This window comes from Dromiciops gliroides, chromosome 4 (genome assembly GCF_019393635.1).
Source record: "Dromiciops gliroides isolate mDroGli1 chromosome 4, mDroGli1.pri, whole genome shotgun sequence".
NCBI classification, from domain to species: domain Eukaryota; kingdom Metazoa; phylum Chordata; class Mammalia; order Microbiotheria; family Microbiotheriidae; genus Dromiciops; species Dromiciops gliroides.
Genome location: NC_057864.1, coordinates 104,517,106 through 104,540,459, shown reverse-complemented (window position 1 = coordinate 104,540,459; position 23,354 = coordinate 104,517,106). Strand labels below are relative to the sequence as shown.

Below are 23,354 nucleotides of genomic sequence, written 5' to 3'. Positions count from 1 at the left end.
CAGGAGGACCTGAGTTCAAATCTGGCCTCAGACACTTAACACTTACTAGCTGTGTGACCCTGGGCAAGTCACTTAACCCCAATTGCCTCACTTTAAAAAATGTCCTGATCTATAAGATAAAGGAATTGGGCTACCTTTCAGCTCTGTTCCTTTGAAGTTCAGTGTGGGTGTCACATCTCCCCAGTTATTCATATTCTCTCAGCTCACATTCCCTTGTATTTATCTGTGTTCTTTTTTCCTGACTAAACTCCATGAAGGCAGGAACTGTTTAATTTTTGTCTTTCTAACCTTAGTACCTAGAAGAGAGCCCTGAACCTGGTAGAAATCTAATAAACATTTGCTTGTAGACGATCTGTAAATAGAGAAGTGAATAACAGGTAATTGGACGAAAGAGAGGCATCTTGGTACAATGGAAGGAGTGTCTGTTTTGGTGTCCTGAGGACTTGGGTTCAAATCCCAGCTCTGTATGACCTTGAGCAAATCATTTAACCTCCCCCTGATACCATTTTCCTCAGCTGTAAAATGAAGGGGTTGGCTTAGATGATCTCTTAGATTTTCTATGGCTCATCCTCGCTAGTATCCTAAGCTATTGTCTCCCCTCCCCTATTCCATTGTAAGTTCACTCTAAGTCCAGAGTTTGCCCTAATGCAAACCTTATACATAATTGCGAATGAATGAATGAATGAACGAATAAATGAATGGACAGATGAATGTATGGATGGATGAATGAACAGATGGACAGATGAATGGATGGATGAATGAATGAATGGATAGATGAATGGATGGATGGCCTTGATAAAATAAGCGGTAACCCAGAACCTGTTGCTTCTTGCTTTCCAGTTTCCCAAACCATCACACCCACTTCAGACTTGATGATTTATTTCTGGTCCTTTACTTGGTTGCATTCACAATATATCAGATCAAGGTGTCAGGGAACCCTCCTCAGAGAAGAGGTCTTGGGATATACAAAAATCAAACTCTCTCTTCTTTAAAAAAAGACAACAATGTCTGTCTAAGACCCTGACAGCCACTCACGCTCTTCACACACTCACATCCCTTTCCCCTTTCTTTGGAATCAACTTGCTACAAAAATCACCTCATTTTCAAGGGATCATTTGCTTCTTTTTTGAACAATATGAGTTAAATAGATTATCTGTCTTTGCACTGAGTCACAGGACAGGAGACAGGACGTTCACAGTACAGTTCAGGGAGGGAGGGAGGGAGTAAGGGGCAGCCCCCAGGTCCTCTTTCTGGGGAGAAGCAAGGCAGGATAAACATGGCTTAAAGGGGTTGGTCCTTTGGTGGAGCAAGGAGTTGATGATGGGAATTCAAGGATATGGGGGGTGGTACTCAATACCTCATATGGCACAGAAGTGGGATGACATAAAGTATGTCCCTGAAATTAGGGGTGCAAAGAATGAAAAACAGGCTGGGGAAATGGGGTGGAGGGGAGGAGGATAGTGCATCCCTGGCACAAGGCCCATTTACCCCTTCTGAAAAAGTGTCCCAAGTTTTAGGTTGCTCTTGGCGGGGGGGGGGGGGAATAATTGGCCTTAGTGACAGGGAGGTGTTGGAAGATGCAGGACCCTTTATAGAGACTAGTCCTAGGTCAGAAAAACCCTTGTCCTTCCTTTGACTGTGGCTTTTGTACAGGCCCTGTGACTGCTTCCTACCCATGACCATCCCCTGGTGCAGCCTTGTATGCTGAGGATGGTCAAGGGCTCAATGATGGTACAGCACCCAGAGTTAGCCAGGTGGAGCAAGACCAGATACTGCTGGGCGGTATGAGCTAAAGAGGGGTGATGGCCCAGAAGAGACCCTGGACTAACCTGGTTTCTTCCTGTCCTGATCCCTGTCAGCAGACATGGAGTCAGGGGCAGGTGGGATCAGATACTCCTATTCTGATGCTGAATATAGGGCTTCTGAAAATGGAAGGTGAGGGATGGCTGGTAGGGGGAAGGGCCAGTGGAAGGAGAAGACTTCCTGGGGACAATAAGCTCCCTCCCACCCTTCAATTTAAGGAAGTTTATTCAAACTTAGTGGGGCTGGGGTAGAGTGGGCAGGAACAAATAGGCACCCCCAGGGCAGCCTCTTGCTATATTTGGTATTAGATGGAGATGCCATCCAGTGGAGGCCGTTGGGCACTGTACCCTATCGGGTCGGGGTGGGGAGGGGGAGCAAACAACCTTGGAGGCAGAGCTAACAGAGCATGGTGGTGGGGGATGGGGCAGGCGGGACAAGGATTTGGGGGTGCCCAGGCACGGAAGCCCTCCTGTCACGGCTGGGGGTGGGTACCAGCTCCCCCCAGCCTGGAGAGAGAAGCTGGTGGGGGTTAGGGAACAAGGACCTTTGGCACAGAGACAAGTGCCCAGGATTTCAGGGTCCTGGGGAAGTGAGAACATCCCTTTCTCTAACTGTAGAGCAATAAAAGAAACAAAGCCATCAGGGAGTGAGGGAAGCTATTCCCCACCTCCCACAGAGGCTGTCGAGGAAGGTGCCAATAAGCCAGCAGGGGTGTGCATATAGCCGGCCCTGCCTGCGTCAGGGGCATCAGCCAAGATCTGCCTGGTCAGAGAGGCCTTGTGCAGAGGAGCCTCCAACCCAGGAGAAGCAGGGAATATAGGCCAGCCAGCCCTGCATTTGGGATCTTCCATCTTCCCCCAGCCTGAGCACAGATGGAAGACTCCTGGCCTATCCTTTCTTGCCTCATTTCCAAGCTTGGCCTGTCAGGCTGGAGCTGTGGATAGGATACCCTTACAAACCACGGTGCTCAAGCCCCGGGGACTGGGGAGAAGGATCTGGGGGGTGGGGGGAGCCAGGGCTCAGAGCCCCCAGGAGAGGTTTTTCAAAAGGGAGGGGAGGGGACACACCAGCAGCCAACGGGGCTAATGGACTTCCCTCCCATCTAGCTGGGGCCCCCAATCCTCTGTAGGCAACTTGAGGCCCCTAACCCCAGCCCTGGACAGCTGTGCTGGGTGTGTCTCATCCCTTTTGTGGCCTGTGGTGTGGGGATGGAGACATTGAGCTCAGAAGATGCTTTGTCTTCGGTTCTTCCCTCGTCCTGAAAGACACAGAGGGTGAAATCAGCGAGGAACCTTGATTTGGGAAAATAAAAACTTCCTTCTTGAGGCGGCTAGGTGGCGCAGTGGATAAATCACTGGCCTTGGATTCAGGAGGACCTGAGTTCAAATCCAGACACTTGACACTAGCTGTGTGACCTTGGGCAAGTCACTTAACCCTCATTGCCCTACAAAAAAACAAACAAACAAACAAAAACAAAAACAAAAACTTCCTTCTTGAAAGGAGCACCCAGACCCTGGGATAAAGGGGATCTCTGTCAGTGAAGCAACTTCATGAAATAGGAGAACTATCCAAGGGCACCCACCTCTCTAGAGGGCTTAGGGTGTCACTCAGGACCAAGTGATCTCCCTCAAAGGTGGTCCCCCAACCCTGCAATCCAGAGGGGCTCTGATGTGCCTATTGCCTTCGGTGTCTTGCTGCATCCTTGTTAGACAGTATTAGATTGGGAACCCTAAAGGGTGGGATTCTCTCTGTTGGGGGAGGAGGCCTCTAGTGTACAGCACAAAGAGAAACAGAGAAAAGGATGAACACATGAAAGAGAGGAAGGAGTTGGGATATTTGATGGGGAAACCAACCTACTCTTTCTTAACTTTGAGCTACTGTTTAGGAGGTTCTGCGAATCCGGACGGATGGCGATGGAATCTAGATTAATTGGATGCATGGGGAGCCACTCTCCCTCCAGACAGGGTTCCCAGAGGACCAGGCATTGACTGAACCATAGCATGGATCAGCACTGCCCCACAGCGGGGAGCAGACCTGGGAGAGGACAGGCATGGAGAAGAGATGATGTTACCTGACTGCTGGAAGGATAGGCCCCGGTAACCCGGATCCTTCTGGAGCTGAATTTCCTTCAGAGAGAAGATGGAGGCAGCTGTGGGGTGACAAGAGAGAGAAGAGGGATGGGAGGAGCAAGAGGAGATCATTAGTATTAACATAGCACCTACTGTATACCAGGCACTGTGCTGAGCACTTTGAACCTCACAATCCTTATCTTATTATCCCCATCTTACCAACGAGGACACTGAAGCAGATAGAGGCTAAGTGATTTGCCCAGGGTCACACAGCCAGTAAGTGTCTGAGGCTAAATTTGAACTCAGGTCTTCCGGACTCCAGCCCCACTGCTCTGTGCACTAAGGCACCCCCTAGTTACCTGGAGCATGGGTAGTCTGTCTCTCAAAGCTGGCTAGATTAGAGAGCATCCCCAGCTCAGTTTCCTAAGTCTGTTTCTGCCTCTATCCCCTCCTACACCAACTAGTTCTGTGCCTTGCCCTCCAGTCAACCAATTGACTAGTCAGCAAACGGTTATTAAGCACCTACTATGTGCTGGGCACCAGAATAAGCACCAAAGGGTGAGAACCCTGCCCTTCAGGAAGCTTATGGCATGTATATAGTTCGTTGCTTCACAGGGCTAGGACTGGAATTGCTTTCATTTTACAAATGAAGACCCTGAAGTTGAGGGAGGGGAAGGGATGAGGGGATGCCTGTGCCCACCGATGGAGTATCCCAGCACATCCTCTCTTGCCTCATCTCCTGGCTTGGCCAGCCAGGCTGGAAACAGGGACATTCACCTTTAGGGAATCTTCATCAATCAGGGTGGTCAGGCTCCAGGGGCTGGGGAGAAGGTGGCAAGGGGCTAGGGCACAATTGGCCTGCCTCAAGAGGCCAGACATGCTGTCCCTGGTCTTGGTCTAAAGTACTTTGTGGGTGGGGACAGAGAAAGGTGCATGTGAATATGAGCTATGTATGATTCCTCTCAGAAAGTGAAGGCTGACCTCTAACAGAACAAAGAATGACTGCTTACAAAAATATAAAGAAATATGGCGTTGCAGTTGACTTGAAGTTAGAAGGAGCTGAGTTCAAATCTGATCTCAGACACTTACTAACTGTGTGACCCTGGGCAAGTCACTTAACCCTGAATGCCTCAAAAAGAAAAAGAAATATATGATTTATGTAGGAAAAAATAGCAAATTAAGGACACAAAACCTGCCAGTGAGCATACACACCAGCTACAGAGAAGGAAAAAAAGAGAGACAAACTCTAGGGGAAAAGAGACGATGGAAAGAGATAAAGTAGGAAAAAGGACCCAAGAAGTTGTTACAGATTTGCATATGATCATGGTCATTTTTTAAAAACTTCAAAGAGTTTCAAATGTAAGATTGGTTTTATTACTGTTTTAAGTTAAATTCATAATGAATTATGTATAGAAAAAAGAAGAGAAAGGAGGGCTAGAGACCCTGTGTGACCTCTGACACACAGTAGGTCCTTTAGTAGCCTCCTCCTGCCACCACTTTGGCGACTGTAAGAGGGTGCTTCTCCAAGGACGCACTTCGAAATGGGCATGTCTTGTGATTCTGGCTAAAAGAAACTTTACAGTTTTGCTTAATTACATTTTTCTCATCCGGCACGTGTAGGACGGCAAGTGTCATATTTGCAAAACAAACCAAAAATGCCTACTCCAAATGCCTGCTTATCTTCAATGCCCTGGAATTCACAAAGAACTTAACAAAAAAGTCTTTCCTTGTTAAAAAGAAACTTCCCATGTCAGTCTCCATAATTCCCCATAGCACTGTCAGTTTAAACATACAGGGGCCATCATTCCTCACTGGCAGAGAAAACTGTGGGCTTGAGCATGGGCACACACACATTTACAAGTGCATGTACACACACACACACACACACACACACACACACACACAGACAGACAGAGTCTGAGATCCACAGATGCTTGCAGGAGCATTGGTAGAGGTCCCTTACTCTTCAGGAATTCCTTATGAAAATCCAAGTCAAATTTCCCCAGACTCCACTCCCCCCCACCAACCCATTAAATTCCTTCCCTTCCCAAAACAGAGAAATCTCAACCAACAACATCGAAAACAAAGCAAAGGAAACTGAAGAATATGTAATTGTGATGGAGAAGGTTGAAAGAAATGCACTTTCCTCCCTTTCTTACAGAGATGAAGGTCTACAGGTATGGAGTTTTATATATACTGATGTGTTGGTTAGACATGCTGACCTGTACTCTCTATTTCTTTTTCTTTCTTTCTTTCTTTTTCTCTTTCTCCCTCCCTCCCTCCTTCCTTCCTTCTTTCTCTTTGTTTACAAAGGATGGATTTCTGGGGAGGAGAGGAGGGATTTTATTTGGAAATGACTTGACTATCAACAACAAAAAGCTTGACTATCAGGGCTTAGAACAATGTCAGGCACATAGAGGCATTTCTTGTGTTTTTTTGTTTTTTGGGGGGTAGGCAATGGGGGTTAAGTGACTTGCCCAGGGTCACACAGCCAGTAAGTGTCAAGTGTCTGAGGCCAGATTTGAACTCAGGTACTCCTGAATACGGGGCCGGTGCTTTATCCACTGCACCACCTAGCTGCCCCCATTCCTTACATTTTACAGTTAGGGAAACTGAGGTCCAGAGAAGGAAAATGACTTGCTAGAGGTTCCATAGTAGTTAGTGACAGAATGAACTAAACTCTTGGCTTCCAGTCCATTGTTCTTTCAATGATGACATTCTGACTCCTGTAGGCCCTTATAGGATCATGAATTTAGAGCCAGAAAGCCACAGAGTCTGAACCTTCTTTTTTTTTAATAGATAAGGAAACTGAGGTACAAAGCAGTAGGGTGACTTGCTTAGGGTCACACAGCTAGTAAGTGTCTGCGACAGGATTTGAACCCAAGTCTTCCTGACTTCCAATGTCCTGCCCACTATGCCATGCTTACTTCTCTAGATCCACTTACTGTCAGGGAGTTGGTGCACACGCTCCCCCAGAGAACCAAAGTAAGGGTGTCTCAGGGCTTCCTCTGCTGATATCCGGCTCTTGGCTTCATACTGAAAAGCAAAGGGGTCAGAGATGTAAGAGGACCTGGAATGTTGGGAAGGGTGGCAATGGGGGAGCAGCGGGGACAAAGGTGGAAAGGTCTCAGACCTCAGACAGGACCAAATCTTTTCTGAGAAATAATTCACCCTTAGGACATGAACTATAGGATTCAAAGCTTGAAGGGACCTTAGGGGTCATTTAGTTCAATACCCTCATTTTATAGATAAGGAAGGTGGGGCCTGGAGGGGGGAAAGAGACTTGGCTGTGATCTCCAAATCTGGAGTTCTTTCCACTACCCCACACTGCCTCCTGTATGAGAAAGGTAAATGGAATTTTGATGGCTCAAGAGGGTAGGGAGGTCATTCCGTGGAATGAGGTCAGAGTTTAAGGCCAGAGGCCCATTGAGCTCTCTGAAGTAGGGCTTGCCTGCTACTCTTGGACCCCAAAGTTGGGAGGCCACTCACCAGGAGGAGACTCGTAAGTAGGTCAATGCCATCTGTGTCCAACCTGTAAGACAACAATGTCCAGAAGTGGAGGTGGGGAAGAGTGAGCCGGCAGAGGCCCCCTCTACCCACCATATCGCCTCACAGCAGTGGAGAGGGGTGCAGGAACCAAGGTTCAGACTATACCCATATCCACCCAGGTACCAGGATCATTGGAGGAGACCTCACTGAGTTCAATCCCCACTTGACGGATGAAATCTCCCCAACAGGATATGGTTATCCAGTTTGAAGACCTTCAGTGAAGGGGAGCTCACTGCCTCAATTTTTAGATGGCTGACTTCTGACTTCTAACTGTTAGATTCTTTCTTATATTGAGTATATATCTGCCTCTCTGTAGCTCTTACTCACTGACCAGTTGGTTCTGTCCTCTATCTTCTTATTTGACAAAGGTTATATATGCTGAGGGAGGATGAAGAGACTTGGGTCTAATTTTCAGCTATAGCATAATAGTTTAAACTGGATTCTTTTTCTACCCACCTCACGGGGTTGGTGTTATCTTCCTACATTGGAATATAAGCTCTTTCAGGGCAGGGACTGGATTGCTTTCCTGTCGCAGTCCTTGGCACGTGGTAAGCACTTAAGGAATGTGTTATCTATCTGTCTGTTGATCTACCATCTCATAGAGGGAAGGGTAGGGTTTAGGTCATATGGGTACCTGGGAGCGTGGTTGATGAGTGGCTGCGGTTTGTACCGGGGAAAGTTGTAGGCTCGGAACTCGGGGAAGGATGTCACTCCTGGCCAGGTCTCTTCCGTGGGGGTTCCTGAAGAGATGACATGGTGGTGGGGGGGGGAGATGGGAAAAGAAAGGTGAGGGGAATGAGAACCACAGGGGAGAGGACAGGTCTGAGGCAGCCTAAGCAGAGGTGGACTAGAGGCTCAGGAAGTAGAATATAGGTATCCCTGTGGAACCTCTGATCCTACAGAGATCTTGCTGAGAAGGGGACTCAGGTCTGAGAGGTGAGATCCCACAAAGATGACCCTCCTCTCTGCTTAGGGGGAGCTGAGCTCCTCACGGAAGGCCTCTGCCGGCAAGAGATGGAGGTAGGCGGGACATTCACCGAGCAGGCGGAAGATGAGGTGCAATTCTTCCTTCACCGTGGAGCCGGGGAAAATGGGTCTTCCTGTGGCCATCTCATAGTGGATACAGCCCACACCCCTGTGGGGAACAATTAGAGAGGGAGGGAAGTGACTGGAGGAAGGCAGGGGGGAGACATTACAGATCCTTTCTGCAATAAACCACACTGAACCGAGTGGTCCCTGTGGGACGGGAAAATGTGGCAGCCCGGGGGAAGAGATGAATTCATTCAACAGACATTCTAACCAGCACCCTCATGTATAGACCCTCATGCTGGATGCTCAGGGCGGGATGGGAATGAGACAGGAGATACAGAGCTTAGCTAAAACAGAGTTCCTACCCTCAGGGGGCTTACAGTCTTAGTTACCTGTGTGAGGCCCTTTGCCTCATTTCCTCATTTGTAACATGATGATACTGGATGAGAGACCCTTTAAGGTCCCTTCTAACTCTAAATCCTGGATCCTAATTCCTAAATCCAGTCTCTAGCAAGGGGAGATAAGCCATCAACACAGATCATTAGAATACAAGACTTTTTCACAGCCCACTCACCACAGTGGCTGTTCCAAACTTTCTATTCTTTCCTCATGTCTCCCATGGTTCCTCTTCACTCTACCCTCTCACCTCATACTTCAATGAAAAAACCCAGGACATTCTCCCAGAGCTTCATCTTCTCCCCTTCTCCTCTGACATCATCCCCCACCTTCTCCTCCTTTACTCCAGTCTCTGATGAACAGGTGGCCCCTCCCAAGGCCAAAGGCAATTCTTCATCTACTTCATGTTTTCTGTCTCCTCCAGTCCAGTACTTTCCACCTCCGCTACCAGCCCCCGTTCTTTCTCTAATCTTTCAGCTGTCCTCACCTGCTGGTTCCTTCACTGTTGATGACAAACAGACACATCCTTAGGACTATCCTAAACTCTTCTGAGGTCCCAACGTCCCCTGTGGCTATCATCCTACTTCTCTCCTCTCTCTTTCATTTAAACTCCTTGAAAAAGTCATCTGCCGGGGCAGCTAGGTGGCGCAGTGGATAGAACACTGGCCCTGGAGTCAGGAGGACCTGAGTTCAAATCCAGCCTCAGATACTTGACACTTACTAGCTGGGTGACCCTGGGCAAGTCACTTAACCCCAATTGCCCCGCAAAAAAAAAAAAGTCATCTGCCCCTGGTGCTTCCACTTTTTCTTCTCCCACTCTCTTCTAGACCCTCTGCAACCTGGGTTCGGTCCTCATCATTCAAATGGACTTGCTCTGGATGAAAGTTACCCTTCATCACCAAATCTGAAGGTCTCTTCTAGATCCTCAGCCTGCTAGAGCTCTCTGAAGCATTGGACACTGCTGTCCACCAACTCTTCCTGGATTTTCTCTCCTCTGTGGGGCTTTATGACACTTCCCCCTCTCTCTCTTGGTTCTCCTTTGGCCTGAGTCTCTGTTAGTCACCTTTGCTATTTCTTCATCTATGTCTTTTCGTGAACTGTCCTAAGTCCTCTTCCCTTCTCTCTCTCTCTCTCTCTCTCTCTCTCTCTCTCTCTCTCTCTCTCTCTCTCTCTCTCTCTCTCTCTCTCTCTCTCTCTCCCCTTTCTTACTTGCTGATCCCATCAGCATAAGCTCTCATGGATTCAATTATGACACTATGCAGATGATTCCTCCTGTAGATCTCCATAGTTAGCCTAATTTCCCTCCTGAGCTTCAGTCTTGAATTATCAACTGACCATTACTAGCTGGGCAAGTTACTTAGCCTCTGTCTGCGTCAGTTTCCTCATCTATAAAAAGGAGATTATAACAGGACAGATTCAGGCTCCCCCTCCTCAGACACTTGAAGGCCCCTTCCCCTCCTCCCCTTCTATTCTCACTCACCACATATCGATGGGAGTAGAATACTCCGTGGAGCCCAGCAGGACGTCAGGGGGGCGGTACCAAAGAGTGACTACTTCATTGGAGTAGGTCTTGGTGGGCACTGACTTGGCCCTGGCCAGGCCTGGGGACAAAGGTATAGCTAAACTCTCTGTCTGATGGAGGCACCCTCTGCTATGCCTGAGTTCCCCACCCCTGTGCTGCCCCATGGGAGGGGAGATGGAGCTATAGGTGCCCCTGGCCTGGGCCTAGGCCACCGGCAACCTGTCCCCTCACCCTGGCTGGCTCCTTGCCCTCACCGAAGTCTGCCAGTTTTAGCTCCCCCTTCTCGTTGATGAGTAAGTTCTGGGGCTTCAGGTCCCTGTGGAGGATCTTCCGTCGATGGCAATAGGAGAGGCCCCGGAGTAACTGGAACATAAAGACCTGAAAAGGATGGAGGGGAGGGGGAGGAGAGCATTATACAAGTCCAGTCTGGCAAGCTCAACAGTCTCTTGGGGGGAAGTGAGTCATACAGTGTCCATGGTTGGGGGTGAAGAGAGGAAGAAAAAAACCATCAGTCCTAGGAGAAGCTGGCTGGCCTCTCATCTGCCCTTGGTCTGGGGCCCCCACTCTGGCTCTGGGGTGTTTTCTGCAGCGGTCAAGGCAGGGAAGGGGAGATACAGAATGTGTGGAGGTGAGACGAATTCCTGGCAGGGCATCACCCTCCTCCTTGCTGACATTTAGATAGAGATTTAAGATTTTGCAAAGCACTATTTATACATAATCTGGTTTGAGCCACTAAGGGGAACAGTGGATAGATTGGGTGTTGGGTCTAGAGTGAGAAAGACCTGAGTTTGAATCCTGCCTCAGATACTAGCTCTGTGACCCTGGACAAGTCACTTCACCTTGACCAGCCTTGTTTCCTAATCTGTGAGATGGGGATAATAATACTGCCTAGTTCCCAGAGTTCTCATGAGGCTCGAATAAGGTAGTGGGTGAAAAGGGCTTTGGCTGTCAAGCACTGGACAAAGAACAGTTAAGTGCTTAAACTCTGCAAATCCTAAAGAGCCCTTTAATTGCTGATTGAGTGAATGATTATTGTTTGGTTCTGACAACAGCCATGGAAATTAAGCATTATAGTCATCATTACTCTCATTTTATAAATGAAGAAACAGAACAAGAAGAGTTATGTGACTTGCCCAGGGTCACACAGGCAGTAAGCATCTGAGGCTGAACCAGGTCTTCCTGCCTGCAAGCACAACACTCTCAGCCCTGCTGCTTCTCTACATGAGACCAGGAGGGGGCAGACATGTGTCTGAGAGCATGGGTGGAAATGTACAAGGCCAGGCTGCTGATGATGAAAGAGACAAAACAAAACAAAACCTAACCCAATTAAACACAAAAACCTATCCAAGTGAAGGATGTCTCTTTCATGAAGGATCCCTGTTAGCAGGCTGCAAATTTATTTCAAGGATGCAACTCTTGCTGCAATCACTTTAGAAAATCCATTTTTTTTTCTGTTCTGTTTTATTTTATGTACAGGACCGCCTGGCAAATGGGAAGAACGCTTGGGGTCAGAAAGACCACCAGGGTTCAAGTCCTATTTCTGACAACTATTAGCTGTGAGCTTGGGTTTCTACCAGCTTTTGAGGTTTTTTGAATGTAAAAGTGATAAACTAACCCCTGTATTACCTACTTCTGGGGCTGTTGTTAGGGTTCAAGGAAAAGAAGGCATACTAAGTACTCTGCAAACCTAAAATGTTTGTAAATAATGTTAGTTACTGCTATTAGGAGGACAGTGAGGGGCTGCAGTGGATAGAGGGCTGGTCCTGAAGTCAGGAAGACATCTTCCTGAATTCAAATCTGGCTTTAGATACTTACTAGTTGTGTGACCCTGAGAAAGTTACTTCATCATGCTTTCCTCTGTTTTCTCATCTGTAAAATGAGCTGGAGAAGGAAATGACAAACGACGCACCAGCTTCTTTGCAGAGAAAACTCCAAATGGGGTCACGGAGAGCTGGGCATGACTGAAAAATGACTCGAAGACAACTGCTATTCTGAGGCTCATGAGAAGCTCTAAATTATGTTTCTCAACTCTTTGAAGCAACAGCAACAAAGTTAGAATGTGAGTAGAACTTCCCGAAGAGGGTGGCTTTGATGGGGATGACACTCGTTTGGATTTATAAGCTCTGGTATACTGTGTTGGTTTGTTGTGAAGAGGTCCGTCTTTTTTTTTTTTTTGCGGGGCAATGGGGGTTAAGTGACTTGCCCAGGGTCACACAGCTAGTAAGTATCAAGTGTCTGAGTCTGGATTTGAACTCAGGTTCTCCTGAATTCAGGGCTGGTGCTTTATCCGCTGCGCCACCTAGCTGCCCTCAGAAGTCCATCTTTTAAGGGAAGATTTGAATGAATTGATGACCAAGGAACAAGAATATCTGCAATGACTACAATAATGGAAGTGTAACCAAAGGCTGAGTGAGTGCAAAGATGAAGAAAGGCAGCTCCTTCCTTTCTGGAAAGAGGTGGGGAAAGATGGGTGCAGAATACTGCACATACTGTCAAGCAAAACTGAATGACAGTGATTGTGCTTAAGTGACTTTCTTTGTCACAAGGGTGACTGGGTATGGAAAAAGGGTAACTGGACAGGTCTGGAAAGAATTGTTAAAAAAAAGCCATCAATAAATGTCTAAAGAAGAAAATTAATGGACTTATTAATAGATGAAAAGCTACAAAAGTGCAAAGTGACAAGTTCAATCAAGTGCAATCACTCTATCGCTTAACTGTTTGCAGTGAATATACCTTGTGGAAAGAGTGTTTAGGTATCTGTTGCACTGGATGTCTAAATTGAAACAAAATGCATCATATTTTTAAAAAGACAAAATAGTCAGTCTCTGACTGCAGCTGCGTCTCTTGTAGGTGTCACGCTAAGCAGTGATTGGAGGCTGCTGCTGCAGTCTTTGTCCCGCCTTCCCCTAGGGCTTGCCTTGCTGAAGTCTGGGCCTGGGCTTGGGGAGGGGGTCCTCACCTTGACATTGTGCATGCTCATGAGGTTCCCACAGTGGTCCAAGTAGTGCTTCAAGTCGCTGTCCTAGAACAGAGAACCTGGTCATAAGGACCCTAGCACCCCAAGCTCGGGGCTGGGGACGGGGAGAGGCCTTAGCTGGGCAGAGCCAAATGGGGAGGGGGCTGGAATACTGGGTCCTGGCCCTGTCTCATCTCCAAGCCCATCTCATGATCCTACAGTTTGGAGGATGAGAGTGAGACCCGGAGAGCTCAAGACTAAAGGCTCTCTCAGTCAAGGTCACCCAAGAGGAAAGAGGCAAGGGTGGGGGGGGTCTTTGAAGGAAGACTGAATCTCTTCCTTCTTTTCCCCCTTTCTCCCTCCCTTCCTTCCTTCTTCTCTTCTCTCCTCCCTTTCTTCCTTCCTTTCTCTCTCCCTTCTCTCCTTCCTTCCTCCCTTCTCTCCTTCCTTCCTCCCTTCTCTCCTTCCTTCCCTCCCTCCCTTCCTCCTTTTCTCTTTCCCTTCCTTTCTCCCTTTCTTCTTCCTTTCCCTTCTCCTTCCCTTTCTCCCTACTTTCCTTCTTCCCTTTCTCCCTCCCTTCCTTCCTTTTCTCCCTCCCTCCCTCCCTCCTTCTCTCCCTTTCTTTTTCCCTTTCCCCTCTCTTCCCCTCTCTCTTTCTTTTTCCCTTTCTCCCTTCCCTCCTCCATCCCTCCCTCCCTCCCTCCCTCCCTTCTTGTCTTCCTCCCTTCCACAAGGCCCAGTTTTGTCTTACCAGGTACTCAAAGACAAGGGTAAGGGATCGTTCTGTGTGGATCAGGTCATGCAGGGTTACAATGTTGGCATGTTTCAGGTTTTTCAGCAGTGACACTGTAGAGAGATGGGGACATTTGGGTCCTCCAAGCCCCATGCCACTCTGCTCACGCTGGGCTCTTTCCTGGGCTTAGAGAATCCTTACTGTGTCTCAGGACTCAAGCACCCCATCACTCCTCCCTTCCCTCAGGAGTACAATGCCAACTCTTACTCTCCTGCCACCACAGATTTCCCTCCCGTGTCACAAGGTGGCATAGCATCAGTGCCCTGGGGGTGAGAGGTCTTGGGAGGGGTGCTGGGGATGAGGGGAGGCATCTAGCCCCAGATGCTTATACCCTCCCGGATGGCTGTGCAAGGGGCACCCTCCTCATGCTCCAGTCGGATCTCCTTCAGTGCCACCAGGTTCTCAGTGAGTTTGCTTCGCCCTTTGAAGACGGTGGCATAGGTGCCCTGGAAACAACCAAGGCACGATTCAGATCCTTGCCCTTCCTGCCCAGCAGCCTGGAATGTGACTGGAGCCCCCTGTTTCCATGCTTTACCTCCAGGACAATGGAAACCCACAGGATACGAGCATTCAGGCCCCTACTGAGCCCCTAGTACCAAGGCAGGCAAGTCTGTCACATCTCTTTTGTAAGACATATACCCCAAGGAGGGAAGGGGCAGCAAGAAAGACCCTCTATACACCAAAATACTTATAGTAGTACTTTTTGTAATAGCAAGAAACCGGAAATGAAGTAGATACCCAGTGATTGCAGAGTAGGCAAACAAATTACAATACATGATCCTAGTGGAATATTATTGTTCTGTAAGAAATCATAAATATGATGAATACAGAGAAGCATGGGAAGATGTATATGAACTGATGCAAAACGAAGTAAACAGAGACAGGAAAAGAATATACATAACAACCTTGGCTATAGGGGATGGTTGCCCAGGAGAAGGATATAAATTATGACAGTGATATAAAAATGAAAAATATTCATACAAAATTTTAAATGAATCACAAAAATAAAAGTCTTATATATGAATTGAAAGATGGAACTCATCTGCTTCAGATTTTATCAGAGGCCTTGCCAGATTTGAGAAGGCTCAGCCCTTAATGAGTGATTCCCCTTCTTAGGGACAAGGGTAGCATGAATCAAGCTCCTGTTCTGGAGGGTCCCCTCTCCCCAAACCTCCAAGAACTGCCCACTTCCTCTCAAAGACTGGCTCAGTCTCTTACCTCACCTAACTTGTCCAGTTTCACATAAGTTTCCAGTTTCCCAAAGCCGATATCTGACTGGAGAGGGAAGAGAAAGTGAGAGCTGTCATCCTGTAGGTATGCCCTACCCACTGGTTATCATTAACTTTCTCTAGGGTGCCCCCACGAACCCCATACAAAGTCCACTCTCTAACATCTCTTCCCTCATATTCTTTCTTCAACAAGAGTGGAAATGAGTTGTCCTAGGTTGGAAGGTGGGATAGAGCTCTGGATTTGGAGTTAGGAAGATCTACATGTCACTTAATCTCTCTGAGCCTCAGTTTCCTCATCTGTGAAATGGGGATAATAATAGCACCTACTTCCCAGGGTTGTGAGGATTGTTTGATAATATATGTAAAGAGCTCTGTGAACATTAAAGGGCTATATAAATACTACCTATTATTATTATCATTATTATAGTATAGTAGGAGTGAATATTGTTTGTCTTTTCATTCTCGAAGAGGACCCTGACATTGGGGTGATGTCATGACTTGAAGTGAATTGGATTTAAGTGAGGGAGGACTGTGCAAAGTCACCAGTCTTGTTTTCTCCTCCAGAGCCATCTATGTCCAGTAGCAAGATATACATCAGGATGACTAGGAATGGCCCTGGATGTTTGAGGCAATTGGGGTTAAGTGACTTGCCCAGGGTCACACAGCTAGTAAGTGTCAAGTGTCTGAGGCCGGATTTGAACTCAGGTCCTCTTGATTCCAGAGCCAGTGCTTTATCTACTGCACTACCTCACTGCCCCAAATGATGTTATAGAGGCGAAAGAAAGATTTTAACAAGGAGATTATAAACTGGTCTGTTTGTTAAATCATTATCATCACATTCATCCTTCTGCTCTAGCTCTGAATCAGGGAAGGGACTCCCAGGGAACCTGGTTCTCAAGTTAATGTTATGTTTGCCAGTCTGTGGTCCTTTCTCAAAACTCACTGAGCTGACCCATTTGTCCTGGAAGTAGAGTAAGAGAGGAACCCAAACTTTCTACATCCTCCCCAGTGGTGTCACTGGGTAGCTAGGAGTTCTGAATGCCAAGGAAGCCTAAGAGCCTCTCTGATTGTCCCCAACGCTGCAACCATTCTCCCTTCCCCAAGCTACGCTATTCATTGGACCCGGGGCTGGATGGAATTAGGGGCATGGGTCCTGGAGGTCAATATTAGAGGATGCTGTGTGGGATAGAGGAAAGAGTACTAGAGTACCAGGTTTCTAGTCACAGATCAATTATTTTATTTTGGCCAGGGCAATGGGGGTTAAGTGACTTGCCCAGGGTCAAGTGTCTGAGGCTGGATTTGAACTCAGGTACTCCTGAATCCAGGATGGGTGCTTTATCCACTACGCCACCTAGCTGCCCCCACAGATCAATTATTAACTAGATGTGTGATTTTGGTCAAGTCACTTAAAGTCTCTGGGCCTCAGTTTTCTCCTCTGAGAAATGAGAAGGTTGGACTCATATAGCTGGAGTCAGTCTGAAATGGCTAGAGATTCATTTTTCAGTATGAAATTGGCAAACTCTATAATGGTTTTTTGTTTTGTTTTGTTTTGTTTTGTTTTTTAGTGAGGCAATTGGGGTTAAGTGACTTGCCTGGGGTCACACAGCTAGTAAGTGTCAAGTGTCTGAGGCTGGCTTTGAATTCAGGTCCTCCTGAATCCAGGGCCCGTGCTCTATCCACTGCGCCACCTAGCTGCCCCTCTATAATGGTTTTGTTCATTATTTGAAAGTGATCAAAAAATATTAAAAATCTAGATTAAGTTAAAAGTGTGCTGTGTGTACACTCTGCCCACCAGAACCCCTTCCCCCAGAGTAAGTTTATCCAGCACAAGCTGGATAAACTCAATGATCTTTAAAAGCCTTTCCAAACCCAAGTCTGGGTTCTGATGCCGATCCGCTTTTGTCCTGCTTTGACCAGCAGGTGGAGCCAGAGGCCAGATTTCTCCTGAAGGGGAAATCTGCTACACTCATACTACAAAGTGGGGACTGAGTGAGTGGCCCCTGCCTTCTCCCAAAGGGAAAACTGGAAGCTGAAAGCAATACCTTCCCCAAGGTCTCATAGGGTGCCCCGCCCCTCCTCACCCTCTGTGCAGGGACTCACTAGGGATGCCCGGCGGGACATTCTGCTGAGCGGCTTGGGAAGCTCAGGGCTCTCCAGCTGAAGCTTCTGCAAGAACTCGGGTGGCAGGCGGATGTCCATGGGCAGGGAGAGTCGTTTGCTGACATCCTGGAGGGACACAAAAGGAAGCTTTTGAATGAGACTCTCGGGGACCTGGGAGCCACGGGGGACTGCAGTCCCAGCTCTCGCCCTCCAGGTAGGCTTCCCACACTGGCCACGCAGGCATGGGCATCCTTAGAGGCAGGGAATGTTGAGCGGGTGCAGGGGGAAGCAAGCACTGGACTTGGGCATCACAGGACCCGAGTCCCATCCCTGTCTCTAACATTTATTAGCTATGTGGCCTTGGGGCAAATCACTTAACTTTTTGCAGCCTCACTTTCCTTATTTGTCCAGTGGGGGTAATAACACAGCACCTCCCTCTCAGGTTGGTAATGAGGATCGCCTGAGACAACATTAACAAAGTGCTTTGCAAAGCTTAAAGTGTTAGCTATTCCTGTGATTATTGGGAGGGCCTGGGCATATACATTATGGGATCCCTCAGAGCACATAGCCTATCTTGCATGGGTATCTATCTAGGCAGTAAATTGCAGGGAGTCCATCTCTTACCTCCATGGAGAAGCGTCGCTGGTTGTGTTTTCGGTAGCGTATACCTGGGGAGGACTGGCCCTGGCGGTCCCCATCTTCCTCTGTTGGGGAGATGGCACTAGGCTCTGGCTGGAAGTCTCCTCCTGCAAGAGGGCCAAGCTGCAGGTGCCCTTGGGCTAGGTCTGAGAGGGGAAAATTAGCAGCTCCCTATCTATCCCCAGAAGGGCACGAAGGCAAGGCTAGTTCCCCCAGGCCTCCTCCTCCCTCTTTGAGCAGCTTGCTACCTTTAACAAGGTCAGCATGGGAGAGATGCCCCCAAGGCTTGGGATCAGAGGTTATATGGATGAATTGGGAATGAAATTACAAGGGCTTGCTAAACAGGTATCAAGTCTGACTTGGGTTCAAATCCTATCTCAGATCCTTACTGACTGCAGTACCCATGGCAAATCACTGAACCTTTCTGTGCCTCAGTTTCCTCTTCTGGAAAGGGAGAAGGGTGGAATTGATAGCTGCTAATGTCCCCTGTGACTCTAAATCTATGAGCCCACGACCTCTAGACACATCTACAGATCGGATACTCTGGGGGAATGATGCTCAGGGGTACCTAACCCCAACACCCTCACCTTCATTTCGTCGGCTGTTACGTTGGTTGAACTGCTCGGTGAATTCGGCCAGGGATTCCTCAATGGTTTCCGTTCGGGGCACAGAGAGGGAAAAGCGGCGCTTGAAATTCTTCATCTTGTTCATGGTCAGCTGGGGTCCCTGGCAGCTGGATCCTGAATGTCGAGAGAGACTCTATGAGCCAGATGGGAGTGAAGAAACTGGGTCAGCTGGGGGCAAGGTTGGACCCAAACCGTTCCTCGTCCCTGTCCTCCCGTGCTGTCTATGCTCTGTGAAAGAGAACTGCTATCTGCCCCCTCAGCTTTTAGGAACCTTGGAGCAGGAGCACAGGATGTGGGGGCCTCAGGAACGAGGAACAGGAAAATCGGAGTTCAAATCCCACCTACGACACTTACGATGTAACCTTAGGGCAAACCCTTGGAACAACTCCGACCCTCAGTGTCTTAACCTTTCAAATGGAGCTGATAAGGGTATCTGCTTTGCAGCTATTATAAAGACTGAACGAGATGATGCGGGTAAAGTTCTTGGCAAAACATAAAACGTGTGTGTGTATATCTATACACACATTATATACACACACCTAAATATATGTTTATATACTATATATACACACACAGAGCTATGTATGCATACATAGTATAACAGTATACACACATATATGTATGTGTATGTTGTTTTGTTCAGTTGTTTCAGTTGTGTCTGACTCTTCATGATCCCACTTAGAGTTTTCTTGGCAAAGATGCTGGAGTAGTTTGCCATTTCCTTCTCTAGCTCATTTTACAGATTAGGAAACTGAGGCACGCAGGGTTAAGTGACTTGCCTGGGGTCACACAGCTAGTAAGTGTCTAAGGCCAGATTTGAATTTAGGTCTTCCTGACTTTGGGTCTGGCCTCTATCCACCAAGCCACATATATATATATATCCATAAATCTATATGTATACATATGTGTGTCTGTATGTATACATATGTGGGTATATGTATAGATACCCACAAATATGTGTGTTTGTGTGTATATATACATATTATACATACACACATATGTATATTATGAAACAGCACACACACACATTTGGTCCAGACCCTGGTGATTTCTTTCAATTCAAATCAAATCAATAGCTTCTCTGCAGCTTATAGTGTTGGGTGGCTTTGAGCCCAGAAAGCTCATGTGACCAGTCACAAAGTCAGTATGTATAAGAGACAAGGCTTGACCCATCGTGTGACTCCCCCAAGGCTAACCCCTCTGATCATTAAATCTGAGGTGTCAAATTCACTGCCCAGAAAGACTCCCTGATGCTGCAGCACAGGCTTAAAATGTAATTGGGAAATGTTTAATGAAATGAGTAAAATACAGTACAACATAAACAATGTTAATTTGTGGTTTTCTTAGCCAATGTTTGGCCTACAGGGATCAGCTTCTATTTGATATCATTGATCTGTACCACCTTGTCTCTCCTGTGACAGCTATTATTATTACAAGTTTGAGTGATGGGCACTCGTTTCTCTGCTCATGACCTCTGTGGGTATGTGTTCTCTCCCCCATCAGACCAGTAACTCCCTGGGAGCACAGTCTGTGTCTCTTTCTCCTCCCCCTGAATTCTATAATTTCTTTCCTGGCACCCAGTCTAGGGATCTATATACCTAAGGGACCCACATCCACACAAGATGTAGGCAGGCCTTCTGACCTGTGTTAGTTGATACAACTTTGTTTCTCTATCCACCTTCCCCATCTTGCTCTCTAATGTCTCCTGGACCTCCAGGGAACAGAGGCAAAAAGATGGATGGGATGGGAGAATATGGACCAGAACTGGCTGGTTCTCGCCTCCATCTCTGCTATAGCCACAGGTCAAGGAGCAGTGAAAATAAATGTTAAGGAAGGGAAATGGTTCAAGGGCAATGAAGAACCCAGAGAAGGTGGAAGAGGGGGGAAGGAGAGGAGCTAATGGGTGTTGTTCCTAGCTGAAGCCCTTGGGGCTATATTAGGAATCCTCAAAGGGAGAGAGCACAGCTCAGGAGAACCAACCCTGTGGTGCGACCTTGAACAGATTACTCAAATCTGTTTGGCCTTTGATTTGCTTGTCTCTAAAATGAGGACCTCGGATAAGACAATTTCTAAGATCCCGTCCAGATTTTAAAATCTATGACTCTAGGGGCAGCTAGGTGGCGCAGTGGATAGAGCACTGATCCTGGAGTCAGGAGAACCTGAGTTCAAATCCAGACTCAGACATTTGACACTTACTAGCTGTGTGACCCTGGGCAAGTCACTTAACCCCAATTGCCTCACCAAAAAAAAAAAATCCATGACTCTAATCAACCTTTTAGAGAAGGGGGTTCAGGCAAGCTCCTGTGGACACTGCCCTGCCTCCTTGGTGACACTGGTTGCTGTCCCTGTCCAAGGTTCTTCCTTCTCCCCCTTCACTCCCCTGCCTTTCTTACTACTCTCTCCACCCCAAACCATTCCCTTCTTCCCTTTAGCCCTGGAAAGCTGCCCCAAAGTCTGCCTAGGACCATAGCTCAAATAGGGTCTGGGGAAGAAAGAATGCCTTTGACATCTACCTCCTTGATCTCTCCAGAGCCCTCCCCTAAACTGAGACAGGGCCCCTAATGGGAGATATTCAACCCTGCCTCCCCTCTGGGCTTTTATCTACACTGCAGACAGGGCCAATTCCAGATTGGATACTCTCATCCCCACCACTGGCCAACATATCATTGCCATGGCAACCAGGCCCCTCCTGGATCCTCTTGGCTTAAGGGATTATGGGCCAGTACCATGTTTGCTTTGCTCAATGATCACATCTCTCTGTCCTCAGTCAACCTGGGAAGGCTCCACTCCCCTGGCCTACAGAGTTACTCCCTGCCAATTACTGTGAAAAGACCTTGAACCCACCCAGGATTGCTGAAATCCTACGAGAAAGGATGAAGGAAGTTTCATCTTCCCAGAGCCTTCCTCCAAATTATGAGGTAGGATTTCCTAACGGGAAGTGATTACCTAACATCCTCCTCTGGACTTTGTCCTGTACTATATTCAGGGGAGAGGAGGTAGGTGGCTCAGTGGATAGAGCACTTGGCCCAGAGTCGGGAAGACCAGAGTTCAGATCTAGCCTCAGACACTAGCTGTGTTACCCTAGACGAGTCACTTAACCCTGTTTCCCTCAGTCTCCTCATCTGTAAAATGAGCTGGAGAAGGAAATGGCAAACTATTTCAGTATCTTTGCCGAAAACCCCAAATGGGGTAATGAAGACTCAGACATGACTGAAAACAACTAAATACCACACGCTATGTGAGAGAAGAAGAGTCAGCTTGATTTGGGGTCTCCAGGAAGAAATGCCTTGGAAATCCTCAAAGGCTGGGGAGGGAAGAGTGAGAAGGGGCTCCCAGGTCCTCTCAAATTGGCCATTGTTAGATTAAGTCAGTCCGATGGATTTTTTAGAGCTTGAAGGGACCTTTAAAAACCTATCCAAATACAACTTCCTCATTTTCTGAAAGGGGAAATGGAAAGCTGAAAGAAGGGGATTGAATTGGCCAGGGACCCTGAATCTGATGTTCTTTTTCTTTTCTTTTCTTTTCTTTTCTTTTTTTGTGGGGCAATTGGGGTTAAGTGACTTGCCCAGGGTCACACAGCTAGTAAGTGTCAAGTGTCTGAGGCCAGATTTGAACTCAGGTCCTCCTGACTCCAGGGCCGGTGCTCTATCCACTGCACCACCTAGCTGCCCCCATCTAATGTTATTTTCACTGTCCCTTTGCCTTGGTGACTTTTTACAAAACTCAAAATGCCCCTTGGAGGGTGATAATCTGGCACCATTGAGGACACTGCGAATATGATGTCACAAGTCCTAAAGCAGCTCCCAAAGTGCCCTGAGCAATGACAGCATCCCCAGAGGGGACAATTGGATCCCTGTCGGGGAACACCACTCACTTAAATGACAGGAATTCAGAGATGAAAGGAAGCACTCCATCATCTGGCTCCCACTTACTTCTCAAACAGCCTTGTTTTGCAAGCTCATTTTTTCCCCTGTGAATTTTATTTCAGGTATTTTCTTTTCCGTACTGGCCGACTGTGGCATTCCATCTGCAAAGGCCCAGGGGCACCACCATGTCTGAAAGGAAACCTGTCTTTGCCTCTGCTGCATTGACTCCCTGGCTGCCTTCCAAGAGGACCTCAAGGGGTCCCTCCTGCCCAAGACCTTTCCTGATTCCCTCTCTCTTCCCCCATCCCATACTCACCAGTACCCAGTCATTGGTACTGTCTCCCTCATAGAATTACTTCATATGATGGCACCTTAGGCAGCACAGTAGATTGAGCACTGGCCTTGGAATCAGGAGGACTTAAATTCAAATCTGGCCTGGGCTGCTTACTAGCTGTGTGACCCTGGGCAAGTCACTTAACCCTAATTTCCTTAAAAAAAAAAAAGTAATTGCCTCATATACTTTACATTTTACTTCTCTGTGTACCAGTTGCATTACCATCACTAGAATGTCAGTTCCTTGAGGCTGGGGAATGCTTCATTTTTGCCTTTGTATTCTCCACATCTAGCACAGTTTCTAGCACATAGTAGGGCATTTAATAAATATTGGTTAAATTGAATTGACCTTCAGGAGTGTGCTGGACCCAGCTCATAGTGGCTCCCAAGAACTGATTGTTAAATTTTAGGTATGAGCATTAACACCTCAGAAATTGGCAAACA

The 23,354-nt window shown here is 47.5% G+C and overlaps 1 protein-coding gene across 5 annotated transcripts in view; it reads right to left on the bottom strand.

Moving 5' to 3' along the window:
* Positions 1-862: 862 nt before the first annotated feature.
* The window catches only part of CDK18 (cyclin dependent kinase 18), a 47,617-nt gene continuing 25,125 nt past the window's right edge, over positions 863-23,354 (bottom strand). For 3 of the 5 annotated variants that reach the window (XM_044001302.1, XM_044001303.1, XM_044001299.1), the window contains exons 2-16: positions 18,673-18,825; positions 18,071-18,231; positions 17,447-17,572; positions 15,336-15,392; positions 14,449-14,563; positions 14,076-14,170; positions 13,328-13,390; positions 10,623-10,746; positions 10,327-10,447; positions 8,459-8,556; positions 8,056-8,161; positions 7,362-7,404; positions 6,818-6,908; positions 3,875-3,952; positions 863-3,061 (exon numbers count right to left, since the gene is read on the bottom strand). In XM_044001302.1, the coding sequence (XP_043857237.1) occupies positions 3,027-3,061; positions 3,875-3,952; positions 6,818-6,908; positions 7,362-7,404; positions 8,056-8,161; positions 8,459-8,556; positions 10,327-10,447; positions 10,623-10,746; positions 13,328-13,390; positions 14,076-14,170; positions 14,449-14,563; positions 15,336-15,392; positions 17,447-17,572; positions 18,071-18,231; positions 18,673-18,796 (1,437 nt within the window). In that variant the 5' untranslated portion in view covers positions 18,797-18,825 and the 3' untranslated portion in view covers positions 863-3,026. Of the gene's footprint in view, positions 3,062-3,874; positions 3,953-6,817; positions 6,909-7,361; positions 7,405-8,055; positions 8,162-8,458; positions 8,557-10,326; positions 10,448-10,622; positions 10,747-13,327; positions 13,391-14,075; positions 14,171-14,448; positions 14,564-15,335; positions 15,393-17,446; positions 17,573-18,070; positions 18,232-18,672; positions 18,845-23,354 lie in introns of all 5 variants that reach the window. The other 2 variants (XM_044001301.1, XM_044001300.1) reach the window with 2 other exon arrangements.